Source organism: Globicephala melas, chromosome 7 (genome assembly GCF_963455315.2).
Source record: "Globicephala melas chromosome 7, mGloMel1.2, whole genome shotgun sequence".
NCBI classification, from domain to species: Eukaryota; Metazoa; Chordata; class Mammalia; order Artiodactyla; family Delphinidae; genus Globicephala; species Globicephala melas.
This window is the reverse complement of record NC_083320.1, coordinates 32,613,303-32,633,927: the sequence shown is the minus strand read 5'-3', so window position 1 is coordinate 32,633,927 and position 20,625 is coordinate 32,613,303. Positions and strand designations below refer to the sequence as shown.

Genomic DNA, 20,625 nt, shown 5'->3' with positions numbered 1-20,625 from the left:
ACATTAGAGCAAGGAAAATTATCAAGGATAAAGTGGGGCATTACATAATGATAAAGGGGTCAGTTTTCCAAGAAGACATAACAATTCTTAATGTGTATGAACTTACTAAGGGAGCATCACAGTACCTGAAGAAAAACTGATAGAACTGCAAGGAGAAATAGATGAATCCATTATTATAGTTGGAGACTCCCATTATATCAGAAATAGATCCAGGGCAGATGTAAAGACATAGTTGAACCCAACAGCACCATCAGTCATACTGGATATAGTTGACATCCATGTGTCTTCATCAACAATAGCAGAATACACATTCTCAAGCTCACATGGACCATTCACCAAGATAGACCACATTCTCGGCTCTAAAACACAACTTAACAAATTTAGAAGACTAGAAATTATACAGTGTATGCTGTCAGACCACAGTGGAATTAAACTAGAAATCAGTAACGGAAAGATAGTTCGAAAAAATCCCGAAATATTTGGAGATTAAACAGCACACTTCTAAATAACTCATGGTCAAAGAGGTAATCTCATGAGAAAGTAAAACATTTTGAACTAAATGAAAATGAAAATACAACTTGTTGAAACTTGTGGGATGCAGCGAATGGAGTGCTTAGAGGGAAATTTACAGCATTGAATGCGTATATTGGAAAAGAAGAAAGATCTAAAATCAATCATCTAAACTTCCACCTTAGGAAACTAGAAAAGGAAGAGCAAGAATATTGAATATTCAATATTTCAATATTGAAAATCAACAAAACCAAAAGCTAGTTTTTTGGAAAAGATCAATAAACTTGAAAAGCCTCTAGCCATGCTAACTGAAAAGGTATGGATCGAAGGGAAATGGACAGGACAGAATTTATGAAAGGGGAGGTTGAAAAGCAAAAGTTTGTTCATCTGCCTCCAACCCTGTCCAAGGGAAAACTTTGTTCTCTCTAGCACAATTAAGTATCTGCTTCAGTTGGCAGGTTGCCCATCGTGGGAATGATTGCATGCAGGTTATTATACAAGATGTCACTACTCATCCAGTTAATTTAATTAATTTAACTTGCTCTGAATCAAGATAAAAAAAGCAATCCTGAGATTATACTTTACCTCCTTATGTATTCTTTCTATGGCAAATAATGCCCTGAGAGACATAAATATTCCAGTTATCTTGGCAGATGTAATTTTCATTGTTAATTAATTTAGTAACATTCCAAGGCTATATCTGGTGAGGGGAACTGAAATTCCTAACTCTGCCATCAGATTCAAAACTGTTTGAGCACAGAAGCATCCAGTGGATTTAGGGGGCTATTTCAGTTCTTGAGTATGCCTTTTACCATGAAAAGTTGGTCAGAAACATGATTTTAGATAACAAGGCCATATTATTTAAGAAGGCTGCTGAGTAACAGTCTTATTAAGAAAATGTATTCTCCTGAGGTTTGTTACGAGAAAGGTAGCTAGAAAGACACTGGAGGAGGGACACCTAGTGTTGTTGAAGGACCCACTGACAAAAAAGCTTTTCCCCACTCCTGGGAGCCCTCAGAAGCCTCAGCAGAGGAAGACGGTTGGCATCTATACGCAGCAGAATCTAACAGACTCAAGAGGGGCCTGGATCCCACACTTATAGTGTGAGGATAATGGGGACATTGGAGAGGAACAGCTTAAAGATAGGGTGCATAGAAAACTGAGAATTGAGAGAGCTAAGGGAACTGGGGATTGCCCAGGAGACACATCTTATTTAAGTCTATGCAGAGAGTAACTGTGCTTGTTTCCTTCTATGTGGTATAAGGAAAGGAATTAACTAAAAAAAGACATAACTCCTGATCTCCCCCTGACTCTATCTTTGGGAGACTTGAAACCTTCAGCAAAAGAACTGCTTAATCCTCCACTGCAATTCAGTGTGTATTTTGTCTGAGGGAAAAGGGAAAGGAGAAATTAGACTTGGATAATCCTCGTTCACAGAAGTTTGGTGGGTACCAACCTATCCCATTATTGAAATTATTAGATGGAAAAGAGAATCAACCAGCAGATTCCTCAGAGACAATATGTTCCTTGACTTTCTCTTCTTCAGTTCATAGCTACAGACCTATAGGACAGAAAGGAGCGAACTGCCACACAGGTTACATATATTAGTCCTTTGTGAGTTAACTAGGGGAAGTCAGTGCCCTGGAGTCTCCTTACTGGTGGCAAAGCTGAGGACTGTCCCTATGATGCAGACCCTAAAACAAAATACTACCATCCTTTGTATCCCAGTAGGAACAGCCATGAGTCATCCCAGATGATGTATTTATCTCTTCCTGGCTCGAACAGCAATAATATCATGCTTGAGGATTCAACACCTACAGGTAGCAATTGGCTTGGTTTTGTGTCACATACTATATCTCTTCGATATCTGTGTCACCAGTCACAAGGGGAAGGTGAAGCAGATGAGAGTAGATGGATGCAAATCCATCAGTACTACTTCCAAAACAAAGCAAAATACATCTTCTGTTAACTGTGGGAACATTAATGCTCAGAAATGTGGTCTGTGGATCAGCAGCATTGGTGCCACTTGGGAGTTTGGCAGACCACTGACCCACTGAATCCCAGACCTACTCAATCAAAATCAGTAGTTTACTGAGAACCCCAGGTGATTTGTATGCACTTGGAAGTTTGAGAAGCAACATGTACAACAATATTATCACCTTTGTTTATGAACAACACGTTTATTATTTTCGGTATAATTTATAACTTGATTAAATTTATGTTTTATAGTGCTATTCTTATGATGAATCCAACATGCTGTAAACTAACAGTTTTTAGTGGGAGGAAAATTTGAGGTGGAATAAGTACAGAGACATGTAGTGAAATAGGTAATTTATTTCATTATACAGTATGCAAATGTTTATTGAGCTCCTACTGTGTATAAGACACTATACAAAGACCTGAGAGCAAAGTCCCTGTTTTCATGGTGCTTAATTTTACCAGAGGGAAGCTCACAATAAACAAATAAATTATATGTCATCTGATAAATACTATAGTGAAAAATAGATTAAGGGAGAAAAGGGGATGCTACTTTCTAAAGAAATGTCAGGGAACGCTTCACAGATGTCTTTGTCTGCCTGGACTGCTATAATAATACCACAGACTGGGTAGTTTATAATCAGAAATTTCTTTCTCGTAGTTCTGGAGGCTGGAAGTCCAAGATTAGGGTGCTAGCATGGTTGGGTGAATGCCCTCTTCCAGGTCTCAGACTTCTCCTGTATCCTCACATGGCATAAAGGGTTAGGGAGCTCTGTGAAATCTGTTTTATAAGAGCACTAATGCCATTCATGAGCACTCCTCCCTCATGACCTGAGTACCTCCCAAAGGCCCCACCTCCTAATACTACGTATCACCTTGGTGGGTAGGATGTCAACTTACAAATTTCGGGAAGACACAAACGTTCAGACTATAGCAACGGACAAGGTGATCCTTGAGCAGAGACTTTAAGATTGTGTGTGGACATTTGGGGAAAGAGCACTCTAGGTAGAGGGACAGCTTATGTAAAATCCCTGAGACTGGAGTGTGCTTTGTGAATTTGAGGAGCAGCAAGGAAGCCATGTGTCTGGATGATATAACGGAAGGCTAGAATAATACTGTAGCTGGAGAAGTTAGAGAGGGAAGTGTGGGAGGAAAACACAGGTCCTTGCTGGCCCTTTTAAGTGGGATGGGAAACCAATGGACGGTTTTTAGCAAAGGAGTGACATCTTATTTCTACGTTAAAAGATCACTCTGGTTGCTATGTTGAGAAGAATCCATAGGTGGGGAAAGTGCATAGGCAGAGGCAGGGAGACAAATTGGAAGGCTACTGCAATAATCCAGAAAAGATTTAGTGGTAACTCACATTAGGGTGGTAGTGGTGGTGGTGGTGTAGAAAAATGGTTAGAGCCCAGATATATTTTGAAGATATAGCTGAAAGGATTAGATCGAATGTGAGGTATATAAGAAAGCTGGCAAGGATACTTCCTAGGTTCTTGAGACTGAGCAGCTAGGAGAATGGAGCTGCTAATTACTAAAATGGGGGATGCTGCAGCAAGAGTAATTTCTCCCCCTTCCTCCCCCGAAGTTTTCACATATTAAGTTTCACATGCCTGCTTGAGAACCAAGAAGAGATCTTCAAAAGGCCTAATTTGCAAACAACTACTTTAAATTAGTGTGAACTCTGCCACCTTGGGGTGAAAGCAGCTATTAATAGTGAAGGAATGGGCATGGCTGGGTTCCAACAAACTTTACAACACTGGAACTTGAATTTCATCTAGTTTTCGCACATCATAATATATTCTTATTTTGATTTTTGTTAAGTTGCAAGCAGGATGGTCTGTAAAACCTAAAATATTTACTCTCTGACTCTTTACAGTTTGTCAGCTGCTGGTATTGATGAAACAAGATGGGACATTAACGACGGTATATAGGATTTCATTATACTAGTTTACTTTTGTCTATACTTGTCATTTTTCACAATAAAAGGTTTTAAAAATGTTTAGGTGTACTAATCTCAAGAGTCTTCCCGTCTCCTTAAACATCCCCCCCCCCAAAGTTGCCTATAGCTAGTAAATGCTGCCGTTTTCCTTTTGTTTCTTTTCTTGTAAGAGCTAGACCCTTTTGAAGCCTTGAGTAGTGGTAAAATAAACCCTTTGCACTTGACACCCGGCGACAGAGAAAGTATGAGGCACAAACACGATGAAGGGAAAGGATTTTTGCAGGGGTGTGGGAGCAGCTGTCTGTTCTCACTATACACTCCCACAACCAATCTCCTTTTTACAAAAAAAAAAAAAAAGAAAAGAAATCCCCTTTAGTTATCACGGTACGGTTCCCTGCCCTCAGATGACTCGCGGAAATGACGCCATCAGCCGAACGCTGTCTGCCAGTCCGCAGCAGCGGCGGTGGGTGGACGTAAGCACGTCGGTCCTCCTACGCGGCCACCTCGGGGAAGACTAGAGCGCTCCGCCGGGCGCCGCCGCGCACCGCCGGGTCGTCAAGAGCCGGGTCGCCTGCGACTGCGCAGGTATGCAGGGGCGCGGCTTCAGGCCATCCCGCCCCTTCCCAGCCTTCGCGACCAATGAGCAGCTACTGTCCCGGGGCGGGGAAATCCTTAGAGGCCGGAATCATTAGCCGTGAGGACAGCCCCGCCCCTGTCTCCTCCCAGCCCCGCGCCCCGCCTCGCGCTGTCGTCGCCCCGCCTCCCTCTCCCGCCCTCTTGCCTAGCTGCGGGGTGATACGGGCTTGAGCTTGGGAAGAGGGCAAGGGAAGCAAGTTAGATGTCGGCCTGGCGGCGGCGGTGGCACCACAGTCGTCCAATGTGAGCGCGGTGATGGGGAGCGGGTCGTAGGGAAGACGGGGCTGCGTGGCAGAAATGGGAGGGCTCCGGGTGCTTGGTGGTGAACGCGCCGTAGAGTGAGGGGCGGCCGTGAGGGGGCGAGGTTGACCCGGGTGTGTCCCGGTGCGGTCGGGAGGGCGTGGATAGCGGGTCGGGGGACGCCAAGCTCGCTTTGCCCCCTCCCCAAAGCTTCACTTGGCAGCTTGGCACGTCTTAAGTTTGCCTCCCTTTCGGTTGTTTGGGATGCGAGGAGGAAATTTAAAGGTCCCCCAAAACATTTGGAGGCTTTCTCGGGGTGTTTCCTTTGCCGGTGCGTGCGTGCTCCTTTCTTCTTACTGGATGGAGAGGTAGAGAGGCCAGGTGGGCAGGTCGACTTTCACTCTCTGAGGATTGTCCAAACAAACAAACCAGGAATTCTTCACCCTCCTCCCCACGCCCTGCCCTGCAACACACGACAAACATTCCCAACAAGTTTGAAGAAGCAGACTAGAAAATTCTGAGGGATTCTGTGTCTTTGAAATATATCAGTAGTAAGTGTACTTTTTCTATGTTTATAGAAAATGTATGAATGGGAACGGCGTTTTTTTTGTTTATTATCATTGGACACATTTTTTTGTTATGAGTACTCATCTTTGAGTTCTGCCCAAGAGGATTCTGACTTTGTGTTGATGTGATATATTGTATTAGCTGTGATGTTTTCCTGAAACACAAGTTTCTATGAAATCCAATCAGTTGTAAATGCTTAGCCGGTTGTTGGTGGGAAATGAGGTAGATAAATCTCTAGTTCTGATAAACCTATAATTATTAACATGGTCTCTTTTTAAAGCAAATCCTTGCATATTTTTCTCTTTCACAGATTTATCTAATTGCCCAACGACCACTGATGAAGATAGGTTGGAGTAACTGCTGAAACTGAATTTTATTGACCAGAAGACAGTCCATTTGTTTCACTTCTTTTTGTTTTCCCTACTGCTTTGAGCTTTACTGTAACGGCTGAAAAACTTGGAAAATAAAATGAACATGCTGTGGTCTTGAACTTTTTTTTTTTGAGGAAAAATTAAAGTGCCAGAGTGAAAGCCAGAATGGCATCCAGAGAGAGACTCTTTGAACTTTGGATGCTTTATTGTGCGAAGGTAACTGCTTTCCTTTTTATTTCTAAGTTTTAAAATACTTTGTTATAAAATTTTGTGACTGGCCTTATTAGCGCTTTATTTAATGGATAATAGTATATTTATTCATAGTAATGACCCCAAATTTAAAAACACAGGATTTTCTGTTTTCCAGTTTTTCACGTTTGAACACATACACAATATTGGCATGTTCTTAAAAGCTGTAGGATGTGGTTTTAATATGATACTTGTCTTCAGGGATCCTAAAATTATATAAGTAAAAGTATGACCTTTGAGAAAAATAAAACATTTGTATTTTTGTTTGTGCTTTTTTTTTCCTCCCACAAGTGGGAGTACAGATAGAGATATTTTAATGAGAAGAGCATTAAGCATTTTTCTCATAATCTTTTAAATTAAAAGATTATTATATAAAAATGCTATTGATTTGAGGTGGTTACTGTAAGGTTGCCCTGATATTAGCACCTTATAAGCATTGTCTTTCTTGATCCTCACAACAATCCTGTGAGATGGGTATCTGTAATTATCCTTTTTACTGATGAGAAAAACTGATGCAGAGTTTAAAGGGGTTAGTGAGAAGGAGCCCCTTCTGCTTCCGTATATAGCCGGGAACTCACAACTGCCTGATTCAAGTCCATGCTCTTATCCATTATGACTGCTCATTATTTTTTCTTTGTCATTCAAAAATAAGTTTTTCTCCATTCGTCTTTATGTGAATTTTTACATGTTAGCTTTGATTTTATGTTATTGGAGAAGAAGGGTACTACTTAAAAATATGTTTTTCAAGTTAGGAGCTATATTACTACTTTGAAGATACTGGCAAGGGTCAGAGTAACATCTCTAACTTACTCCTTAAGTTACTTTAGGTCTGCGTGGTGAAGTTCTCAAGTCTCAGCTTCCGTTTCTGCATTATCCTGTAGGGCTCCCTTTCTATACTTTAAGCTTTTTAAAGAACTAAAAGTTCTTTGAAGTTATTCTTTAACAGATGATCTCAGTTATCTTAATATTAAATATTAGAGCCCACACTGGAGTTTTCTATGACTTCCTGGTTTGGTATTTTTTATAGTTACTGAAGGACATATACTTTGAAATATTTAATATGAATTTTTAAAATAGCTTTTAGTCTTGTGTAATTTAATGCCAGAAATGTCTTTTTAAAAATAGACCACTCTTCCAATAAAAAAGGGATCCAATTCTTAGTGACTTGAAAACAGTCACTAACACATGTCAGCCAAAAATTAAAATGCATTTTAGTATGCATGCCCAGTACTCGTTTGAAAATTATTTTTTAAAAAATCCATCAAACTTACTAGGTTTTACATTTTCAGAATGACAAAAAGTAAATGGGGTTACACTGCCTTATTAATTAGTTATATTGTTTCTAGGTCGAGTTCATGTTTTATTCAGGCGACACTGTGCTTATTGAAAAGATAGTGTAGTTTGTTCGACAAACACAGAATTTTGTTCTTAATGACTTAACATAAAAGTGAATCCTTACTCTTTTATGAGAATGTCTGAGTAAATAATGAAGGACCTTCATGGTCAAATTTTGAAGCCTATTCTTGGACAGGAAGATAAATCGCATTTTTATGTTTAAGATTTAAATCACTTGTGCACTTAATAAGATTAAAATTTTTTTCAACTGTTTTCAAAAAAATCATTATTTAAGATAATGATTTTATGTTTCACCAGTTCATGAATAAGCTACTTGTAAGCTAGACAACAAGTTTCTTTTCTTCCGATACCTTGAATTCAAGTAGCTTCCAAATATGCATCATAGATTTAACACTTCTTTTCCCTAGTGAGAATGATTACCAAATACCTGGTTCTCCATAGTACTTTCTCTCTAGCTTTATTGCTGTCACTCTAGCATATAACCCTTCAAACCATCTGACTTTCTTTTTTTCTCCTAACTTTTAAGACTTTTTTTTTGTACCTTTGACAGGCTTTCAGACTACTTCAGGACTGCTCAAATCTTCTCTTAACTTAGCTCCAACTAAGATCTCTTTTTGGGCTTGCAATTGTGCAGTCTAGTTTTGGCTTTGTTGCTGCTTTGTTTTTTGACCTTGAGCAAGACTTATCTCTTTGGGTCTCAGTTTTCTTATTTGTCAAGTAGTAGTGTGTATACAAGGAGAATTCTTGTCTAACTTACCATAAGATTTTCATTTATTTTGACCTCTGAGGGACGTGGAGCTTTTTTGTCCTTATTCTATGGATTATCATATAGAACTTTTTAGTTCATCTTTCTTTTTAAAGCTTTTATTGTGAAAAATTTCAAACAGGCACAAATAGAGAGGATACTGTACTGAATCCATTGTATCTGTTACTGTGCTTCAGTAGCTATCCGTTCATATTCAGTGATGTTTCATGTAGAACCCTCCACTACCCTTCCCTCTACCCCTGAATTATTTTAAAGCAAATCCCAGACAACATATCTTATCCATAAATATTTTAAAATATATCTATATTTTAAAAGAACTCCTCTTAAAACATAATCTCCTCTTAGAACTCCTCTTAAAAACATAATCTCAATATAATTCTTTAAACCATCAAATATCTGGTTGGTCTTCAAACTTTCCTGGTAGCTTCATAAATGTTCTTATTTTGCTGCTGTTTTGTTGACACAATATTTAAACAAAACATACATGTTGTATTTTGCTGAAAATTTGTCTGTTAAGTCTTTTAATCTATGGGTTCCTCCTCACCACACTTTTTATCCCTTCTATTTATTTGTTGAAGAAACCAGATTTTGACATGAGAATTTCCTCAGTCTGGGTTTTGCTGGTTGAATTCTCTTGATTTTAATTGTTACTTCTATTGGTGTCTGCAAACTGGCAGATCTAGAGACTTGATTGATTCACATCCTGCTTGGCGGCTGGAGGCTAGAATAATTAATGAGTGTCTTGGCCATCAGTGACTTTTGCCTGTATGCATTAATTATGTCATTAGGAGTTTGCAAAACTGTGATATTCAGATTTTATCATTTCTTTATTTATGAGTAGAACATATATAGAGAAATGTCCCCTCATCAGTTATTTGATGACAGTTCCTTAAAGGGAAGGCAGGCAAAATAAACTTTGATTCTTTTTTTTAATGTTGAGCCTTCTTTTTAATTTATTTATTTTTTATTTTTGGCTGTGTTGGGTCTTCGTTTCTGTGCGAGGGCTTTCTCTAGTTGTGGCAAGCAGGGGCCACTCTTCATCACGGTGCGCGGGCCTCTCACTATCGCGGCCTCTCTTGTTGCGGAGCACAGGCTCCAGACGCGCAGGCTCAGTAGTTGTGGCTCACGGGCCTAGTTGCTCTGCGGCATGTGGGATCTTCCCAGACCAGGGCTCGAACCTGTGTCGCCTGCATTAGCAGGCAAATTCTCAACCACTGCGCCACAGGGGAAGCCCTAAACTTTGATTCTTTCTGTTTGTTTCCAGAATAATGACTTGATTGCTAGCATCCTCCAAAGGTGACCAGTTATTTTTCTTGAGTATCAAGTTCATCCTTAATGATTAAAATTTAAACATTGTCTATTATTGTGCTGCCCTGTTTGGTATGCTATTCATATCAAACACTGTATACATACCTGATTAAAGAAGACGACTTTGAAGATTTATGAAGATCTGTTTCAGGGCAATATGTATGGTTAAGACATCTTTTGTATTTGTTACAGTGCTAACCTCGGCACGTGTATTCCACAGTGTGTTAGCAATAGATGAATATTAAGATGCCATCATAGAGTTCTATGTAAAGTGATGTTTTAAAGGTTGCCATTGAGCATTATGAAAGTTCAGTAGGTATTTAAATAGGACTGTATCAGAAATAACCCTTAGATAATACTGTTGGGTCAAAGGAATACTAAGGAGATATAGAAATATGTCTTTTTCCCATTAGTCTGGGTTTAGTTGCAAGCTTAAATACTAGTGATTAAAGTTTTTAAAGTAGAATTAAAATAAATTCCTGGTTTCAGAGTTTACCAGATGGGTCCCCATATATTAAATGCAATATTTCAAAAGAATTTGGATAAAAAACTTTGCAGTTTTTTTTTTTTTTGCAGTTTTTTTAACCAAAGTTTTCAGGTCTAACTTTTCACTTTCTAGGAATAGGATTTAATTGCATTGTTAAGAACATGCATCTTCCTAGTAGGTTATTTATTAATCTCATGTAGTTGTTATTACATAATAGAGGCAGGATGATTTCTGATTACCCAGCATTCCTGCTCTATACAGGGTCTTTCACTAATGTATTAGGCTACTAATTTAAGTTATGTAGTCTGAATTTTTCTTGCCTCCAAACAGTCATCCCCACCTAGGGTCAAGGATTTCATCAACAGTGCATTTCATATAGCTCTTATAAGTTAAACATTAACTTGGAAACAGGTTTAATTTTGTATCTGGATTTTAGTACAGTAGTTAACTACTTCTCATCTGAGCATACTTTTCTCAAGTGTAGAAGGTAACTTTATTTTTTAATATCTAAAGATTTTAGTTTATATTGTCTCTGTTAGGCACCATGTAATTCCCTGTTTCTTTTGACATTATTTCTTAATGTGCTTGTGGTAAGAGAGATGGCACTGAAAACAGTTTTGGTTTCTACATTATCATACAACTTTTTGGAATTCATATGTTGAATAGAACAGATACGTACGTATCCCTGTCTCAAGTGCTCCCCTTAGATAGGCATAAGGATATATTTCTGTTCAACATTTAGCCTTTTGGTAGTGCTACAGTTGGTCACCGAAATATGCAGAAGAAACTGAGTCCTCAAATTCTTTGATAAGATTAATTCATTTTTGTTCTGTGTAATGGAAAGTATCAACTGCATTAACTCAGTAAAAAGATACAAAGTGAGTAAAAACATGACATTTTGAAATGTGGCAATGTGGGTTGAAATTCATGGTTCATTTTTGTCACTAGCTGTTTTTTTTTTTTGAGATTCAATTTATACTGGAAAATTTTGTGAAACTTCAGAATTAGAGCCAAGATTTAGTCCCAATTCTGTTTCTGATTTTAAGGACCCAAAGACAGGTTACCTAGTTTCTTTATGTTTCAGTTTTTTCATGTTTCAAATGGAAAAAATAATTATTTTGCGTATCTTTCAAAGTTGTTGAGAACAAAATGAATTGACTGTATTTAAATGCACTGTAAGGGTAAGCTAAGAAATATAAAAATGTAATCTTTATTAGCATGTAAAGAATATGTATATGAGCATGAGAGTATGTGTATCAAGATTACTTCTATTTTGTCTTTATATGGTATAATGATAGTGGGAAATACTCTCTTGTCTTTTTACCAGTAGTGATGAAGCTGTGCTCATGAACGTCTTAATTTTTATTTTATTTTTAAATTAATTAATTTTTGGCTGCGTTGGGTCTTTGTTGCTGCACACGGGCTTTCTCTAGTTGCAGTGAGTGGGGGCTACTCTTCGTTGAGGTGTGCAGGCTTCTCATTGCAGTGGTTTCTGTTGCAGAGCACGGGCTCTAGGTGCACAGGCTTCAGTAGTTGTGGCACGTGGGCTCAGTAGTTATGGCTCGTGGTCTCTAGAGCACAGGCTCAGTAGTTGTGGCGCACGGGCTTAGTTGTTCCACGGCATGTGGGATCTTCCTGGACCAGGGCTCAGACCTGTGTCTGCATTGGCAGGAGGATTCTTAACCACTGTGCCACCAGGGAAGTCCCCCCATCTTAATTTTTAATCTATTTATTTTTGCTTTAAAGCATAGCACTTAATTATCCCAGTAATGATTTGGGATTTTTTTTTTTTTACTCTAAACCAAGTTTGTTTTGGATCTTGGTGATGCTCCATTTCCTGCTGTTGCCCTTTGTCCTGCTAAATCTGGAATATGACTGAAATAGATAGTTTTGCAATGAGCTCAGAGTAAACTTCCTTTTCAGAATAAAAGTTTTGCTTCATAAGGAAAACAGAACTTATAGGTGTTTTATTCAGATAAAAAGGCATGTACCTCTTTTTATATATAGATTTGGAAAAAAACGGATGAATGAATATTCTTCTAATGAGGAAATTGTAATTTATTTATACAATTTTGGTTGTAATTGTAAGTGAAACTTTTGGCAAGGCGTACCAATATACATCAACCCTTATAATTTAGCCCTTTTTTTTTTTCTTCATTTCAAATGAGTTGGTTTAATTCCAGGTGGTACAGAATTCAGGATAGGACAGGGGCTTAAGGACACAGGATTGGCAGGATTCTGGGCTGGGTTTATGCGGATCTCATAGCTGAGGTAGAAATGGCTGAGAGGAACTAAAGACAAGATGAGCCACTGTATGGTTTTTTTTTTTTTTTTTTTTACAAAAGTTTATTCTTAAATGTGCATTAGGTTCCAAGACAACACTTATTCTAGCTATGAGTAGCAACAGATGTTATGGCAGGGAATCCAGATGTTTAATCCAGATGTTTAAACAGGAATGGAATTAAGGATCATCATTGCTTCAGGCACAAGGAACAGCTTGCTTTTTGCCAGATTTCTTAATTCCACCTGTGACCTTTCCCTACGGCCTTCGCTTTTAGCTCAAGTTTCTTGTGCTCTTCCTTCTGTTTCTGCTTGAATGCCTTATCTTCCTCATCCATATCCTTGGCTTGCTTCTTGGGCTGCTTCAGGTGCTTCTTCTTGCCACCTTCGCGGCCCGACATGGTGCCTGCTGCCCTTTCCCCCATCCCTGCCACCACAACCCATTTTTAATAAGTCTCTGATATGTGCAAAGTGTAGATAGAAATAGCTCTCAATTTACTCTGGCTTAATAATGACTTTGTATATAAAGAAAGTAATGTTGTTTGACTCTAAGGCAAAACAAAACAAAATCATCAGCTTAGTAGTATTGGTTACCAATTACATGTTCATTTTAGGAAGTTAGATGTGAAAGAAAGCAAGAAATGAGTATTTTTTGTCAATAGATGTGAGATTTGCCCTTAGGAAAGGAATATTACTACCTTTGTGGTTTGACTTGAGGAGCTTATGCACTACTCTAAAAAGTTGTTAAGATGCATGACAATTTTTTTATTATTCTTTCCTTTTGAATATCAAAATTTAAATTTCCCTGGTAGAAGGTTGAATTGATAGCCCTTCAATGTGTAGGTGTGGAGGAAGAGGGAAAAGGAAGAGCCTAAAATAATTTTCAGGTTTTTTGGTTTTGCAGACTTGTACTAGGTCATCCCATTCACCAAGTTAGCTAGTGCAACTTCACCAGGTTTTCAGGTAAACGTGTGAGTTTGCAGTGCCTGGGGGATATCTAGGTAGAGAAACACCCCACGAAATGGAGTTCAGAAGGCCGTCTGTGCTGGAAATAAAGATTTGAGAGTTGTCATACTGGCAATTATTGAAGAGTTACATGAGAGTAAGAAGGGAAGAGGTTCAAAAGTCAGGGAGTCCTGAAGAATATTATCTTTTAAGAGGAGGATAGAGGAAGAAGAGTCAGGAGTTTGAATGGGAGGAGAGCCAGGAGTGAGTGGTTGCCTCAGAAAGTAGAGGGATGTCAAATTCAACATAGCTTTGAAGAAAAGCATTATGGAGTGTGTATTGGATTCCAGTTAAGAGATTAATTGGTGGCTTTAGCAAAGTAGTTCTAAAAAGAGTGGGGAAAAAAGATGTTAAAAATACAAGCCCCCATTTTATTTTTAAATTGAATTCAGCAGACTTAAAATCACTGACAAACTGCTATTAAAGTTTTAAAATGTTTACTCTTGATTTTTGTGCTTATCTGGCCAAGGACCTTTCAAACTTATTCTTAACTATATCTAAGGAATATCAGCATTTTCTTTTAATTTATGTCTTGTGACTTAGATTTAAACTGGTAAAATTATTCTCTTGTTGAACCAAAGCATTAACTGATCCATGCATTTCACACAAAAGTCATTCAAGCATTTCAAAACAGTTTGTCTCTAAAAAAACCCCAGTGGTTTTGTTTGATGCCTTTAATTTAACTACTACATGATCTTTCCTGACAATAAACTTTAGAATAGTAGGAAAGATATATACTATTTCAATTTATGGTGTCATTGTGAGGTGGGTTTATACTTTTTTACTGAATAATTTTGACTTATGATTTTTGTCAAAATGTAACATTTAACTAAGTTTTAAAATATAAAATTTCATTTTGTAATGAATGAACCTCATTTGAAGCATGACAATATATAGACTTTCTAATTTAGATTTATGCTCTAAGAAAAAGTAGTAAAGATGTTTTACTTTTATAACAAGCTTTAAAAAATTTTAAATTTAAGGTATACAAGTTAACTGTAGAAAATTTAGAAAATACAGATATGCAAAAGAAAGTAAAAATTTCATTATTCAGAGATTTTTAGTTAAAGTACTTTTATGCATGTGATTGAAAAATCTGTGTAAATTAGTTACATTTACTACTACAAATCATTAGGATATCAAATTTGAAAAACTTCCATCTGATACGAAACTTGAATATTGTTTTAAACGTATAAGTCCCATTTAAAAAGTGTCAATGTTATATTTAATTAATGCATACATAGTGATATGCTTTTCCTTTCTAAGGAATTTATTTTAGTCCAATTTAGCTAGTTTTTATTGGATGCCTACTGTATGTACATGTTACTTACTGTCATTTTATCCCTTGAATTTAATATTTTTCCTCTTTTAAAAAATTTGGTCATTTAAAAAAAAATAATAAACTATATTTTTAGAGAAGTTTTAGGTTCACAGCAAAATTGAACAGAAAGTACAGGAGGTTCCTGTGTACCCCCTGTCCCCATATATGCACAACCTTCCAAATTATTGACATCCTGCACCGCAGTGCTACATGATCACTTGACTGACTTCCCAAAAACACTTGAAGCAGAAATTTCTTTACCTGTTAACTATGTGTGAAACTCCAAGATGAACACAAAAAGCAACAGGACATATTACACCTAACATTCCAATACTCTAGATGTTGGTCTTTTCAAGCCTTGCTAATTTTAACTGAGAATTCTCTACACTCTATTGATCAAATGTAGAACTTCATTAAAATAGTTATCTGAATGAATAGTTACTTAAAATTTAAGAAATACCTAAAGTAAAAAAATCTTTGTCATTAGGGGTTGGTGTATTCTAAGTCTATTTTTATGCACAGGCCTCTATTAGAATATTGCTTCTTTTCTTTGTGTTAAAATGGTTTCCAAATCTTTCCTGGATGTGACTGGTTTTTATCAGAATTTCCATCAAAATTTTATAACTTTCATCTGGTTAATTGACTGTGAGTTCATCTGAGGTCATGCTTTTCCAACTAGAGTCAGTTTCCCACTTAGACTGTGGGATGTGGGACCTAAGGGAGGATGAATGAAGTCATCAACGATTGCTTAGTTGAAGAGGTAGCATTTGATTGAGGTTTTAAAGAATTAATAGTTTAATAGTCACAGAGGGTGTTCCAGACACATATAAGGCATGAACAAAAGTACAAAGGAAAAACAATCTTAGTATAGATTTTCATCATTAATGTCAAATTATACCCTGCTGCTCTGTTTTCATGCCTGTCTGTGTACACAATAACTTCATTTTACTGATTAATTTAGTATGATATTTTGAAGACATTTTGAACAGCAGGTAATCTCAACATGTTGGAGTACCAGCTGTGCACATAAATCTAGCAAAAGGACATCACCATGAACACCTGTTACCAGGTTTGCACAGGCAGTGACAAATATAACAGCAGCCTTTCTGACAGCAATTATAAGATGCATTTTGATTTCAAAGATCCCAAAATGTAAAAAATTATATGTCTTAGAAACAGAGAAATATGGTATAAAAAGCAGTTGTAAAAAAGGATGTCTAGAAATAGGAAAGAAATCCCAATAATGATATTTAAAAACCAATAAATTGGATACGAGTTTAGATAGCTGAAGAGAATTAGAGAGTTGGAAGGGAGGTCATAAGAATTCTTTTAGAATATATCCTAGGAAGTCAAAGAGTTGGAAAATATGGAAGGTTCTGAAGGATAGTATGAAAACATTTAACACATATTTAATTGGACTCTGAAAAGGAGAGTAAAGAAAGCATGAAACAAATGATAATATTTGAAGAGATTGCAGGTGAGAGCTTTCCAGGATTGATGAAAGTCTAGTAAAACTCAAGGAGAAAAAATAAAACAAATTCCATACCAAGATTCATCATAGTGAAACCACAGTGGTTTTGCAGAAAACCAAAGGGAAAGAGAAAATTCTGAAAAGCTGCCAGAGGAAAAAAAAAATTATCTTCAAAGGGATTACACATTAATAGCTGATTTTTCAGTAATAATGATGGAAGGGAAAGAATAATGGATTGATATCTTTAAAGAAAATACTAATGTAGAATTTCCAACCAAGTGACATTTTTTCAAAGAGGAAAGTGAAATAAAGTCATTTTCAGCAAAACAACAGTTCATCAGGAAAATATAACAGTTTTAAATTTGTGTGTAACTCATAACCTAGTCTCTGAAGCAAGCATTGACAGAACTACAGAGAAATGAACATATGACAATCATGGCAGTTTTTTAATTCAATTTATCATATTTTAGTATTTTTTTCTCAGTAATTGGTAGAATGAACAGACCAAAGAAAAAAATCAGTAAAGATACAGAAGATTTAATCAATAGGATCGACAAATTTAAAAAGGGATTTATGTAGAACAACACCCATACATTCCTTTCAAGCACACATATTTACAAAAATGATGATATGACAGACCTTAAAGCGAGTTTCAACAAATTTCAGATGATTGAAATAGAGTATGTTTTCTGACACGAATGTAGTTAAGGAAGAAATGTTGCTAAGGAAGAAATAGCAAAAAAAAAAGTCATGAACTACACTTGAAAACAAACCTTTGATTAAAGAACAAGTAATGAAGGAAAATTAGAATTTCGGGGAGGTGGAACTGAATGATAAAAGTAAGCATTTTAGAGCTTCTAAATGGGGGGTGCCTATAGCATTACTTAGGAAAATTTATGGCTATAAATGTGTTAGAGAAAGAGGCTAAAAATAAATGAACTAGTCATTTGTGGTAGCCAGCCTTCAAGATCCCTACCTCCTGGTATTCACACCCTTTTATAGTCCTCTCCTACATTGTATCAGGGTTTGTCTGTGAGCAGTAGAATTTGGCAAAACTGATGGTATGTCATTTCCGAAATTAGAAAAGACACTGTTGTTTCCATCTCAGTTACTCTTTTTTTCCTTGGATCATTCGCTCTGGGGGAAGCAAGCTGCTATGTTGTGTGCAGCCCTATGGAGAAGCCCATGTTGCGGACAACTGAAACCTTGCCAACCACCACGTGAGTGAAGTTGAAAGTTCCTTCAGCCCAGTTAAGCTTTGCTATGACTGCAGCCCTAGTTTCCGTCTTCATTACAGGTTTGTGAGAAATGCTGAGCCACAGCCACCCACCTAAGCTGTTTTTGAATTCTTGGCCCTGAAAAACTGAGATGATATTTGTTGTTCAAGCTCCTAAATTTAATTTGTTATGTAGGAATATATTATTAATATATCATCCATTTCAAGAAGACAAGGAAAGAACAGAATAGGCCCAAAGTAGAGTGAAGGAAATTGTGAGGGCTTTTTTTCTTTGATGTGAAAATTCTGAAATTTATTGTTTTTCAGTTGTTGAAGGAAGTGTACATAAGAAGGTTGACATGTATCACGGAATGTTTAATTTTAATAAAAATTATTCATTATTTAACAGCTTGGGATGAATGACATAAATACAATCTGTATCTGGATATAATTTTAATTAAGAATCTGGAAGTGAGTTTGAAAATAAATTAATAGCTCTTCCTTCTGCAAATCTTTCTAGTAGTCATGGTGGTATAAGGAAATTATAAGGTTTATTACAGAAATTACTCATAATAAAATATTGGATCTAGGAAAAGAAAATAGGTAGCTTCTAACATCATGTAAGAGATAACTAGAAATTTATCTTTTGAAGGACATGTATAACACCACCTATGTTGTGTTTTTTTGGGGAAAAAAAAAAAATCTCTAAATCTGACAGTCTATAGATCTACTACTTCGCAGGAAATACAGAGGACTGAGGAACATGTTAAATGACATAAAGATGTGTAGTCAGCAAAATCCCTAATGCGAGAAATACTAAATGACAAATGGCCCAGTGTCTTCAACAAATAAATTAGGGCAAAGAAAAAAAAAAAAAAAGAAATGTAATAGAAACCTACAGGTTTAAAAAGACTTTAAAGATATACCAACAGTTTGCAATTTATGGACTTTATTTGGGTCCTGATCTTATCGGTTAAAAAAGGCATTTGTGGGACTTCCCTTGGTGGTCCAGTGGTTAAGACTTTGCCTTTCAATGCAGGGGGTGCGGGTTCAATCCCTGGTTGGGGAGCTAAGATCCCACATGCCTCGAGGCCAAAAAACCAAAACATAAAACAGAAGCAATATTGTAACAAATTCAATAAAGACTTTAAAAATGGTCTACATCAAAAAAAAGAGAAAAATCTAAAAAAGGCTTTTGTGAGCAAGTCAGGAAAATTTGAACATCAACTGATATTAAAGAACTGCTAATTTTTTTAGATACGATAATGTCATATTTTAAAAGATACCTTTTATGGATATACATTGAAATATTTGTGGATGAAATATGATATCTGGGTTTGCTTAAAAGTAACATTAGAGGATGGGGCTATAGGTGAAAGAAGATTGGTTACGCATGATTTGAAAGTTGTTGAAACTGAGTCATACCATTCTCTCCACCTTTTTTGTATGTTTGTGATTTCATTTAATAAAATGCTTTTGGAAAGAGCAGAAATTAATAATAAACATAATAGAAAGGATCAACCAAATAAAAAGTTGGTTCTTTGATAAAATTAATGAAATTGAGTCAGGAAGATAAGGTTTGTGGTTGTATGAGTTTCAGAAATTTCATATTATATTCACCCCTTCCAATGGCGTTCATAAGGCATAGTTCATCTTTTTAAAATTTATTTATTTACTTATTTGGTTGCGCTTGGCCTTAGTTGCGGCTCGTGGGCTCCTTAGTTGCGGCAGGTGGGCTCCTTAGTTGTGGCATGCGAACTCTTAGTTGCTGCAGTTCCCTGACCAGGGAATGGAACCCAGGCCCCCTGCATTGGGAGTGTGGAGTCTTAACCAGTGCGCCACCAGGGAAGTCCCGCATATGTCATCTTAAAGATAATGTATTGTTAAAAGTCTTGTTTAATTTTGCTTAACTAGTGCTTCTCTAACTTGATTAAACATAGCCATCTTTCCTTTTTCTTTTTTTTAAAACTTTTCAAATTGTATCTGTTCTCATCGAAACCGACAGTATTGTTAAGTACTTGCTTAGGAAATGGTGACTTCTCCAGTCTTATAATTCTATGCACCTGTCCCACTGCTTCCTGTTCTTTCCATGGTGGGACAATACCAAATATTGTACATCCTTTGAGCATATCTTGCTATTTTCTATCTGTCTGGAATTCCCCTCTCCCCTCCTCTCTCCTTGAGAATATCAGTTTATGATTTGTGAAAACTTTTGAGTATTTTTATTACTCAGTTACCTCCAACCTTGACAGATTCAGTAGCTCCCTCTGTATTGTTTTGATACTTTTCACAACTGTTCTGCCTCTCATGATGTTTTGCACATATTTGTTTATGCTCTTCTTTCCTACTGAAAAAAGAGCACTTTGAGGACAAGATTATGGTTTTTTTAAATTGAGGAATAATTGATATAAGATTATGTTTTGTCTTCATGTCCATAGAGTCTAGCACTGTCCCTGGTTGGTACATGGTTGGCATGTACTTATTAAATGTTTTTTGAAGCAGCTGAGTTCTATTAGAAAACCTTGAGGGCTGGCCTAGTATTTCTGTGGGAGGAATTTATCTTCTTTTGCTAGGACATTAAAAATATGTTAGGAATATAACTGACTGAAATGAACTTTTAAAATGCAACTCATATGTAAGTTGCAAGTTGTCCAACATATGGTTGAAATATATGTATGTATCTAAAAGTTTATAAAACTTGAAAGAATACTACAGCCCAAATATCATTGTGTGGAGGAAGTAAGGTGTTTCCCCCATTCTTACCTGTAACCCTAGCCCATAAGAACTAGGTGAAATTGTATGGACCCCTTAATTCTGTTACCCACTAAAGCCTCCCAATGGAGGAGTGGATGTTATAAGAGGGTAAAAGCCTCCTGTGCTTTAATGTAATTTAAATAATCACATTCGGCTAGTGGTCACTGCACTG

At 36.8% G+C, this 20,625-nt stretch overlaps 2 protein-coding genes across 2 annotated transcripts in view; one reads left to right on the top strand and one right to left on the bottom strand.

Moving 5' to 3' along the window:
* Positions 1-4,903: 4,903 nt before the first annotated feature.
* NBEAL1 (neurobeachin like 1) overlaps positions 4,904-20,625 on the top strand; it is a 182,322-nt gene continuing 166,600 nt past the window's right edge. Inside the window, exons 1-2 of the mRNA XM_060302023.1 lie at positions 4,904-5,011; positions 6,180-6,456. Of these exons, the coding sequence (XP_060158006.1) occupies positions 6,406-6,456 (51 nt within the window). The 5' untranslated portion in view covers positions 4,904-5,011; positions 6,180-6,405. The remainder of the gene's footprint in view (positions 5,012-6,179; positions 6,457-20,625) is intronic.
* LOC115851912 (translation machinery-associated protein 7-like) lies at positions 12,923-13,087 on the bottom strand. Its single transcript, XM_060302408.1, has one exon. It carries the CDS (start codon positions 13,085-13,087, stop codon positions 12,923-12,925), a length of 165 nt encoding a protein of 54 aa, XP_060158391.1.

Bases quoted from the DNA above. Each gene is read 5' to 3' on its own strand.
- LOC115851912 (XM_060302408.1), bottom strand. From the start codon at position 13,087: ATGTCGGGCCGCGAAGGTGGCAAGAAGAAGCACCTGAAGCAGCCCAAG.